Source organism: Caloenas nicobarica, chromosome Z (genome assembly GCF_036013445.1).
Source record: "Caloenas nicobarica isolate bCalNic1 chromosome Z, bCalNic1.hap1, whole genome shotgun sequence".
Taxonomy (NCBI): domain Eukaryota; kingdom Metazoa; phylum Chordata; class Aves; order Columbiformes; family Columbidae; genus Caloenas; species Caloenas nicobarica.
In genome coordinates this window covers 87,361,644-87,373,665 of record NC_088284.1, presented here as the reverse complement: position 1 = coordinate 87,373,665, position 12,022 = coordinate 87,361,644, and the positions used below count along the sequence as shown (strand labels likewise).

The 12,022-nt window shown below is 36.8% G+C and overlaps 1 protein-coding gene across 2 annotated transcripts in view; it reads right to left on the bottom strand.

Annotated features, from left to right (window-relative positions):
* VAV3 (vav guanine nucleotide exchange factor 3) overlaps nucleotides 1–12,022 on the bottom strand; it is a 164,330-nt gene that overhangs the window by 73,916 nt on the left and 78,392 nt on the right. For both annotated transcript variants that reach the window (XM_065655754.1, XM_065655753.1), the window contains exon 15: nucleotides 11,740–11,849. In XM_065655754.1, the coding sequence (XP_065511826.1) occupies nucleotides 11,740–11,849 (110 nt within the window). The remainder of the gene's footprint in view (nucleotides 1–11,739; nucleotides 11,850–12,022) is intronic.

The following is a 12,022-nucleotide window of genomic DNA, read 5'->3' as shown; positions in this document are numbered from 1 at the left end:
GCTACACCACCAATCCAGAGACCTGCAGATGCTTATCTTGCTAGTCTCATTTCTCATTTGGACACACAATTCTTCTCTCTGCAGCAGCCATTGGAGCCACCATTCAAGGAGCAGAATGACCATCTTCTTCAGTCAATCCTCAATCTCTGAACAGATGCTGTATCTGTGAAGTCTGCGGAGTTCGGCGTAGAAAAGATTTATCCAGGTATCTTACTCAATTGCCCTCAATATCATCAGGTTTTGGAACATTAAATTTTTGATGACCTTGTGCATATTAAATATTCCTCTCTTAAAAATGCTTCTCCACCATTTGCAGTGCTACTTCTTTCTATTGACTCTTACTTCCCAGAAGAGCAAATAGATCATAGGCCAACTCTGTCTTCAGCCACCCACAGAATGCAAATGGTATCAGAAAGCATCACATTATCAACAGACTCCACAAGCTTTTGCAGTCAGAACTCGTTCTGTGCCTACAGAATAAGGAATAAGTTCTCTCTACTATCATAACTCAAAATACCAAAATAATTGTGCATATGAATAAAATGAAACCATTTAAGTTACAGTTTTCTAATACTTTCCTATAGCAGTTGGGATAACAGTTCAAAAATTTAAAGTAATTCTTAACCATCAAGACACAAACATACCACAATCAAAAAACTAATACTTAAGCCAAAATTAAGCAATGAACCTTGGCAATCCTGACATATCCAACAGTGTAAGTTCTATCCCTCAGTTTTACAAAACTGAAGGTTCATTATCTTGGGTCTAAAGTCTTTGCAAGATGCACACTGCAATGAAAGTGTACATCATCGATATCTAGCGGCTTAGATAGCATTTGGTACTTTCATTTCCTTACTTAATCAAAACCATATTCTGATGAGAAACCATTAAGACCAGAATATGTCTGAATGGCAATAGCATACAACAGGCATTTGGCTACCGTATAGCAACAATGATAATTTTTTAATCAGCATTCTTTAATTCGTGTTTGTTTCCAACAAGAAAAACTACACAGAGAACCTTCCACAACAGGTTGGACTAAACAAATGAATTGTAATTTCTTCAGTGGGCTAAGCACAAATATGCTTTTTTTACTGTCAGTTTAACTTCCTTCACACAGTTAAGGCTTACAAAACAAAATGCACCAGGAGAACTACTAACCTTTCAGCCCCAAAACTCTGTCTCATCTCTCTACTAAATACGTAATTACTACAGATAATGTGTCCCAAGAGAAGGAATAAAAGGCTAACAGACAGTTTACTATAGCTTCTTCCTCCTATTTTCCTATGTCTCAGTCTTCATTTCCAGAAAGGCCACATTTCTAAAGATATAAACAATGAAAAAATACTTATTTCACAAATTTTAACATACTGAGTACATCTTCCCTTGGATATTTTGCCCTCCAGCTGTTCCAGTATTAGCATTACAGACTTTAAAAACTATTGTCTCAAGTTTGTTTTGCATGGACGTACTACTAAAAGCCTACTGGCTGCCAACAAACCTAACAAAATATAATAAAGTGATAAAATAAAGTATTACATTGATTAAATTCTTATAGCAAGTTTAAATTTAAAACAGGAAATTAATTAAATGCAAATAACATGGCCTCTACTGAAAAAGAGTACACAAAAGAGATGGTATTATAAAAATGTAAAGAGTAAAAGCAACTAGAATCTGCATTCCTTGGCTCCTGGTTGTGGGTGTCAATCTCACAGCACAGCACTAGCAACGAAAAGGAATCCAGCAGCAGGGAGCACTGGAAGTCTACCATCTTGTGGGTCTATATTGTGTAAGGAGCTAAAAGGGGGAGACTTCAGAACACAATACAAATTAAAATTCTCCTCTTTCTTTATTTAGAAATCTGTTTACTATTACCTTTAATGTTAGCAGTTAGAAACTGTAATTTAAACAGCCTGCCTTTGAGGTCCACTACTGTCCTCCACTAGCGACCAGTTCTTCTGTCTGTCATGCTGTATTTTGAGGACCATTTATTTTAATTGCTTCCTTGGCAGCTTTTCAATACTACCATGTCTTCAGGATTCACACCCTCCCTAGGTTAAGGCCACTGGGAAGGTGTTGCTTATACCCATTGCAAACATTTCAATTAATGTTGAAAAATCATTTCTCTGGAGTAGTTAACAACTTGAATTCTCCTTTCTAGACTTCAAGTAACTTTTTCTTAGACTGGAAGAGAAAATGTATTGGGCGGGGGGGGAAAAACACAGCACACTAAAAAACTTCTAGTATTCCTCAGATATATGCACACCATTTATCCACCATGAAAAGCACATACAGACATAACTGCAGGAATCGCAGCACACGTAGAAAAATAAAGAACAAATACACCACACGGAGAAATGCAAAAGTAATCATTTGCAAGTGGACCAAGAAAGCTCCTTTCAATAGTGAATTACCTGGAAAACTTGACAGGGTATTAAAAACAGCAGGTGCTGACCTAGACACCATTGAGTAGATCACTTCTGTTAAACACACAGAAAGCAAAGGCATTGCAAACACTGAATGAATTGAGCCGTTCTTCTCAGAGGACTGATGATAAACCTCAGAGGTATCATTTAAGCCCGGAGATGTTCCTCCAGATGGCCTTAACTCAGTGTGACTGTCACCTTGGATGGAAGAGAAGCCTTCTTTTCCCTCAGCAGCAATCCCACAAGCACGTTTTCCTGAGTGACCTGGAACAGCAGCAAGTGCCCAGCGATGGATGCTCTTGGGTTGGGAACAGGCTGCCCAGCAGAGTGACAGGTTCTGCACAGCAGTACAGTGAGACAGCTGCCCTTTCTTTGGGGCTGACGGTTTCTTCCCACAAGGGAAAAACATGCTAGGAAGTTCTAATGATACTTCTCCTCTTCTGTTTTGACTCATTTTTACAGAAATACTTTTTAGGTCAGGTTTTTAAGATCTTTTTTCCATATCAATCTCTTCAAGAATTGCAATCATTCAGGAGAAATAATGCAGGGCTCGATTGTATGTAGATGTTTGCAAAATATCCCATAATTTAAAAAGTGCACTATATTTGAAACTGAGTAGTCATTTCACTTGATTAAAACTTAGCTTTAGAGAACAGTTAATGCATGTATGCCCACCTGTGAGCCCAGAGGCATAATAAATAAGCAGATGCATGAAGTATCAGATAAGGAGTCTGCAGTGAATTGCAACTGGTTTAAGTATGAAAAGAAGAAATACTACAGGGAGCTCAGATAAAACTCAATACCTTGAACTCTACTCAAGTCTCAACCCCAAGTTAGACCTTTGCATTTTAGAGCTGTTATTATTCTGCACTCCAAGTTATGCTTATAATAATTTAAAATGCTCCATACAGAACTGTTCAGAATTATGGACACCCTGAGCATGAACTGCTGAAGAACATTTTACAGTGTATGTGACATGAAATATGATGCTGTATTCGTGCAGCATAGCCTATAAAGAAAATGGCACAGGTTAATACCTGAGGCCACTGAAAATTTTCATTCCAGTTTTACTTATTTTACTAATATTTCACATGACTGCAGAAAATGCATCAATAAAACCAGATCTGCCATAAGTACTTCTAAGCTATTAATTGCTAACACAAATTATTTATTAAGACATCCTAAGTTAAAACTCCTGTTTTGTACCAAAGTGACCTTCTTTCAAAATCTTAAGCACCTTAGAAGTTAGCCATGACAACTGGTGCTAAGCATCTCGGAAAATTTAGGAAAATTTAACTAGGCAGTAAAATACAGCTAACATTTGTCACATATTCAAATGTTTTAAGTAATAACATGGACAGCAGAAGAAACAGAAAACCGTATATATTACAGTCAAGCAATACAAGAAATTTTCAGGAAAACCTCGTATGAAGAATTTCATGCAAAGCTGGTCCCAAGAGATGTTCAGCCTCACTCCCTGCTCTGATATGCAGTACCCTTCTCCTAGAATCCTGTTCCCCGCAAACAGCAGAACTAGCCCTACATTTGCACTATCCGTTCTTTCTCCACAAAACATTTCGGCTTTGTGTAACTATCACCATTTCAGCTGACCACTTTATATGACATGCTGTCATCTAATAGAAAGGCATTTATTTAACAAAATAAGGAAAGAGTGCAAAGACAAAACCACAAATAAAGAATGCTTTTTCAATCTTTACAAGGATTTTGTTGTTTACTGTAAAAGGTGAAGAGAGGAAATGGCATTCTTAAGGGGTATTCTCACTAGAGCTGGGCAATGCCATTTGACAAAGGCTGATTTTCAGCTTCTTTTCTACCTTCTCAGGCAGGAGCAATGCTGATTACTTACAACTAATTCATTTTCTCTGTTCCAGCTAGGCTGTTTTATTTCAGAACCATCTTTGAAGATGCTATTTACTGAATTAATCAATCAATCAATTCTCCATATGCTAATACTCAGACATTCTGGTTTGTCACATCAAAGAGGCTCCATCAAGAATACGTTAGATAATTAAATTAACCATATCACAAGTAAATTGTACTTTTGATCAAGAACACACAACTTCTAAGACTTTACCAGGAAATTTGCTTATTTGATCATATGATGAGTGGTTTTTTTGAGATCAAGGAAATTATCTTGTTAACTTTTTGGAAACATACTGCATTGTCTCAAACAAGATAATGGCTTTCCTTTTTCCCTATCAGCCTACCTCCCTGAAAAGCATGGGAGATGGACTGCTTTGAGCTAATCTGTTCCTGTATAATATTTTTAAACATCACCTGATAGGAACAAAGCTCTGTCGCACATCAGTATTTGTAAATCAAAAGCATCAATACTTTATATACTTCAATATATACTGAGTCTTATTTGTGAAAGTTTTAAGTTTTACAAATCCAAATTTCCAAAGCTGCTCGTCTTGATAAGCTTTAAATATTTTACCATATGTTTACGCTAAACTGTAACAAATGTCTATGTTTTGCTGTAAAAAAAAAAAAAACCCACACAAAAACCCAAAACCCCAAAAAAAACCAAAATAAAAACAAACAAACAAAAAAAACCCAACCACGACACCACAGAAAAACAGTAGGTATACATCTGTAAACTTCTAAATTACTGGACAAACACCGGAATCTGCTAAGAAAAAAGGTAGCATTGGTTTGCAGGGAGAAATTAGGACATCTGTTCATATAGCCCAAGTATTGGGACAAACATGTAATGCAGCACTCCATGTTTAAAGACTGAAAAAAATATTACACCTCGCACAAAAACCAGCATTTAGATAGTGGCACTTTATTTTTATGATGCAGTGTCACTACGAATTTATTTCACTGAATGTTAAGAAACACTTATTAATTTTCATAGTAATATACCTCATACTTTAAAGTAAAGTTGTAAAAACATAAGGACTGGGAAATCTTTGATTTTTGTGAGCCAGAAGACACAATATCAAAGTATATTTTATCAGCTCCAAGTGTTTACACATTGTTTTTATAAATTCTGGTTTGCTTTCACATTCTACTCTGTTCTTGCACTGGGGTCTTAATCATATACAGAATCTTCACACAGCTTTTGCTGTGTCTGGAAACAGCTGGTGGGAGGTCTAAAGCACAAGTCTGATGAGGAGCAGCTGAGGGAACTGGGGCTGTTCAGCCTGGAGAAAAGGAGGCTGAGGGGAGACCTTATCACTGTCTACAACTACCTGAAAGCAGGTTGTAGCATGGAGGGTGTTGGTCTCTTCTCCCAAGTAGCAAGTGATAGGACAAGAGAAAATGGCCTCAAGTTGCATCAGGGGAGGTTCAGATCGGATATTAGGAAAAATTTCTTCACGAAAAGGGTTGTCAGGCATTGGAACAGGCTGCCCAGGGAAGCGGTGGACTCACCATCCCTGGAGGGGTTTAAAAGGCATTTAGATGAGGTTCTTAGGGACATGGTTTAGTGCTAGATAGAGCTAGGCTATGGTTGGACTCAATGATCCTGAGGGTCTCTTCCAACTGAAATGATTCTATGATTTATACTGATGGAGAACCCAGGCAGACATTTTTGTTTATTGCTTTGGTAACCTATGTGAGATTGGTAGAAGTGAAACACCTTTGCAGGCTATTTGAAAAAAAGCAGCAGATACCTGAGGCTTTTAAAGTGCTCTGATAAGTAAGGTTTAATATGTCAGTGTTCAATACATCAGAGCTCAAATATTCTCTCAGTAGAAGTCTTAATGCATATGCATTATTAATGCAATATCTGAGGGAACAGATCTATTTGAGCTCAATGTGACTGATGTCATTAGTCACAGAGTGCAAATCAAATTTGGAAATAGGTATGGTAATAGGTAAAAGAACGCTTTTCACCTACCTTGTTTCTTGTACCAATTTTCTTTAAAATTTAGAAAACCAATGATCTCTATCTACAACTTATGCAGCTTGTCTAATCTAAAATGTTGCACATGCACCTATCATCTTTGAGAATCAGTGAATCTTGGAATTATTTCCTCAAAATCAGATTAAATGTCCTGCATCCCTTGAGTTACAGGGTGTGAATTTATGTCTAACTGAAATGGTAGTTTTTCAGAAACATATTAGACTGTACTTGAGCTGCTGCACAAACTCTGTAGTGACCTAAAACTTAATTATAGTGTAATTAAAACTCTAAAACCACTAATTTTTTTAGGGCTGTACAGCTTTAATGTCTGAAATCCTTTATTTGGATATTAAAAAAAAATAATCAGATTCATTAACTGCATGCAATTAATGCATAACCCTAATCACGTGTTTCCCACTGATTTTTCAGCATTACTAATTAGACATGCTATTTCTGTAATAATGTCGAAGCAGAAACTGCAATAATACTTCTGAAGGCAAAATTTTAACTAAGTACATTAAAAAAAAAAAAAAAAAAAAAAAAAAAAAAAGGGTTATTCCTCTGCCTCCAAGATGTTTTCATGTACTTCTCAGTGAGTGAAAGAGAGAGGTTGACTTAAGCCTAATTAAAAGGCGTGTTACAACACCGTTGCATAAGACTTTGCAATATTGGTTCTGCGCATCTCGAAATTCAGCAATACTAAACTCAAGCTGACAAGGCCCTGAGCAACCTCGGCCTTGCAGCAGACAGTCTCCACATATCCCTTCCAACCTAAATTCTTCTGTGATTACATGTCCCTATGTAGAAATATATAGTGAAACCAAGTCTGCTGATGGCTATTTTTAGGGTGGATTACAAAGCATAATTGAGAAGCCAGAAAAAGACTTCATTAAATTAGAAAACTTGACATAGTGATGATAAAATAAATTCAGCACAAACCAGCATAAGATATTGCATGCTGTATTACACTAATGCATTCAGATATTAAGTCAGTGGGAAAACAAAATATAGTATGTGGCCTCTCACGGAGAAGGTCTCTGCCATTGTGAGGAACACGCACCTGCTCCATGCTCTACTGTGATCAAGAAAGAAACTACACACAAATAATTATTTAGTAGATAGGAGCAAGTGTTTAGCGTCAACATGAGACGGCTGTAGTAATAAATCAACATATTTTCTTTAGTATTTACTCTATCATCTCATGATGAAATAAAAGAGAACGAAATTCATCACATAATTGTAAGAAAAGCAGTTGCCACATAATAAGAAATTAGGCATGATAATTAGTCAGCTAAGTAGTTCCAAAGTAATATAACTGATGTATATATAGCATACAACAGAGGAAAGCAACTTCCACTTTCACGGAGTCTTTTTTTCTTTTAATAAAGAATGGTTAGCATAAATTCAGGGACACATATATAGTATTAGTCAACTACTTTCTAAAAATAAATTTTTTAAAATAAGCATTTTTAAAATAATAAAAGCATCTGTAGAAGAGCTTTCCAGGAAAAAAAAAAAAAAAAAACAAACACACAAAACAAAAACAACAAACACCACAAACACACGTTTTAGCATAAGCTGAAAAACATAAAAGTATCTAATATAAATAATTTGTACGTATGAGATATTACATCTTTGTTCTGATCCTTCTGGTTGTTTTCAACACAGGAGAAAAGAGATTAGACAGGATATACTACCAGAAAATCTCACAAAATTGTGTCTCATACTCACAATCGTTTTTGAGGTTTTTAATGGCTCAGTTACAACAAATAAGCCATGCGCTTTATCACGTTGCTGACAAACTTTCACTTAATACATGATGTCTTTAATTTGGCTGAGTAATTTGGTGCAGTAATTTGGCTGTATACTTCCATTAATATTATCCTGGATATGGAATGACTTTGCATTTAAACCAGTGCTATTTGACATGCCAGATTAAATTTAAACATTCCACGTCTAGTACAGTAAACTCTTTGTAGTACTAGCTTTTAAAAGGTGCTTATTTACCCACACAGCTATAGGCTTATCCACTACTATGAACTGAGTTCCAAGAAAAAAATAGCAACTGCTCAAATTAACTACTATCGCTGTTAAGCACCTCATCTTTTCCAAGGCAATAAGTGGTTACGATCCCCCTGTGCAAAACTTCCTTTCACATCAGTGAGGGAACAGGCACACCAAAAGAGAACTCGGTCATTTGTGGTATGATGGCTCCTGTTAAAACATCCTCCACTGGTCTCTGCCTGCTAGCTTTACAAAAGCCTCTCAAATTCATCAGATTATGAGCCCAAAGTTTCAGCTTCAGGACCTTGACGACAATGTTAACTGTGCTGCCCCAGCATTCTACTTCTTTTATTGTCATCTAGAAAATCCAGTGCTCCCAAATAACCAGCAATTTTGAAGGTTGTACACAATAAACTCTCTTTTAATTTTCTTTAAAAAGGGGGGGGAGAGGGGAAGGAGAGGTGGTGACCCAGCCTCAACTGTGGAGATTACTGTGAATGTGTCAATAGCATCAAATTCAGTGCAGCCGTGCCGTAGTATCATTGCTGCTGAGGATGTGGTGCGTGAACAGACTTCCTCAATAACCCTAATGAAATTCTTAGGAAAAATAAAAATTCAGGTGATTTAGTATTATATATTTTCTAAATAAAGCAACAGTCTCGGGAAAACAGCAAACACATACTGTAGCAACAGGACTGTCATATGAATAAAAACAATTTACTCAGTTTCTTATGACCAGTAACCCATCGTTCCCAGCCTCCCTCACAACAAAACACTCATCATAGACCACAGTAACAACAGAACTGGCTAAAAGGTAAATATTTTCACAGGTTTGTAAAACTAGTTTTCTAACAGAAACTTACTAGTCTGAAAAGTAACACTCTGGAAATGGTACTGGGATTTCATCTTTCCTTCCTTTAAAGATTTTCCAGATCAAGTGTGCCTAATGTATTCCTGCCCTCCAAACCTAAACCAAGTCCAGCCAGCAAAGCAATATTCCCTCTATTTCATACTTCATCAAAAACATAAGCTTCCCATACCTGCAGACAAATTCTCATCTCAATGACACCAGCATCTCAACCATAGGTGTCTTTTCAGCAATATAATTATCATCACTGTTCTTCATACATGCCATCCCAAAGGCAACAAAACTGCATTGAAATTTCTGTCTGGAACTCAGTAAACAACATCATTTCTGATAACCAAAAAAGAATGTAACTCACCCCTTCAGGCATGCTGGTTTTGCAATCTCAGTAAAATTTTTAAGTAATGAAAAGTATTTTGTCCATAGAAGCAGCAATTATAATTGAGTATGATGAATAATAGAATAATTGCAATCAGGGCTACTTTTCAGAGTAGAATCGCACTAGAACAGTGACACAGTAGGTGAGACCCCTGAAAACAGCAAATCAAATCCACAAACCAATTGTTCTAAACACTTGGCTTTGTTTATTCCCCAATACAAACTCCCGTGCCTCAGCACGCACTAGAATATAATGATCACTACCCTGAGGTATATTTTGGGAGAGCTGCTGAGGAAAATATGCTATGAAGTCAAACCCATGTAACGGAGTCAGAGGAAGCACATAAAAGCTTCAGAAGGCATAAAAGCTCCTCATTTTTTTCCAGTCCTAGTGGTTATAAGGGAGCAAAAGCATTGCCCAATGCAAATAATGCCACTATATCATGTTACAACTCAGTCCTGACCTGCAGCAACCCTGCTGCTCCAGTTCCCGTGCCTCTGCGTTACGGCATTTAATCACAAGGGAAGAGGTTAAATCAGATGTGTGGGTTTACGAGAAGGACAAACACCCACGTAAGATATGGCTGACACCACCACTCATTTCCAGCCACTAACTCCATCTGCCTCAGAACAAAGAGTGGTACATTAATTTGTCAACCCTTCGGGTTCCGTTTGTTCTGTTCACACAGGGCAACCGGCAGCAGCAAATCCCAGACACGCTCCCAAGCAGCCCCCGAGCACTGGCTGGTGCCTGATGCAGCGTCAGGATGCGCCGCTGCACCCACCTAGCGCACATGCGACAGCACAGGGAGGTCCTGCACAGAGCCACAAGAATGTTGGGGAAGAACTGAGGATGCACTCCTGGGAAAAAAACATCTTACTCTCCTTAGAGCCTTGGCTGATTTTTGTTTTGCTTAGTTGGATATTTTTGTGCGCTGGACCAGGATGCCTGAAGACTGATCAATAGTTGCAATGCTAAAGCTGATAAACCTGAGCTCCTCATGCTTTTCATACACATTTAATCTATGTTTAAGTAAATATCAATGATGACATTACAGGAAGTGTATCGGGACAGAAAGACAGGGACAGAAAGAGGCGAAGTATGCAGCTTTCTGCACACATACAAATAAATGCGTCTTCCCGTCCCCTACTACATTACCTAGAAATTTTACCAAAACACATGCCATTTTGCCTTCAATAAAAAACAGCAAGATGGGAATCCTACTAAGCAGACATTTTAATATCTGTCCAGCGCAGGTTCTCCTCTCTTTTCATTTCAATCATTAACACTCACCACACTAAGGTTTTAAAAATACATAGTTTATGACCAAGTTGCATTCATATCAGCTCGTAATAGCCTTTTTTCCAAAACCACATACTTCTACAATCACATCAAAAACAATATTAATGCTGTCTTCCCATTTTCACTGGGAGCATCTCACTTCCCCTCACACTTTTTTTTTTTTTTTGGCTATAAAGCAAGCATTGCCCTGTCATCTGATTCTCTTGTTCACATGTTTTAAATTTAATCAGAATAACTGAGGTGTCAGTAATCACATTTGTCTTTCTGACAAGAATCAGAAATGGAAATAAAGCTCATGTTGCATAACAATAATGTGATCTGCATTGCTGCATCTGCTCAGCTTATTTTTCAAAAGTCTAAAGCAACCTTCTTCTTTACTTGAAAACATATAAAGGAAATCAGGCTTTTGAAACTAAATTTAATAAGCAAGCAACTTGTTCCAAATACTAACCAATAAATTAGTTAAAAGGTACTAGGAAGAATGCCAGAATCCCCTCTCAAATCATCAGCATCACCTTTCAAAAAATATATTTCAATTAATCAAAATCAAAATGGGAAGGGAAAAAAATGTCACTATTATGTTAGATATTTATTGCTAAAATAATTAATATTTCACTCTGGTTGTTTAAGACAGTGTTACTAAAACAGTCTTAGCAGCAAAGCTGGGAAGTAATACATAGCCTAGAGTGCCCTCTTTCTCTTCCAAAAGGAGTTTCAGGCAAATATTCCATTGATGAAGATGTCAATCAGTTGTTTCTCAGAAAGTCAAATAAAACAGATAACTAGGCTATATTAAGCCAATCTAAACATAAAAGCAGTTCAGCATAATCTAGATGATATTCTTACATTGGTGATGAAGATGATTCTATCTTAATAAAAATATACTTACAGAGCCATCTGAAATTGTTCAAGCCATTTTTTCTTCAAGTCTTTAGTTTTGCAATAAACTTCTAAACCATTTTGACCTTGTATGTGAATGAGGTAGAAGCCATAAGACCACTGTATAAAAAGAATGGCAATATGAAGGTCATCAGTTATGAAGAAAAAAAAAATAACAACATTTAAAACATAAAGCTTTGTACATAAATTGTATATACATTCTGAACTCCTGCAAAATGTTTCAAACTGCTGTAAAAATATACATTTCACATGAATTGGAAACAAATATTTAC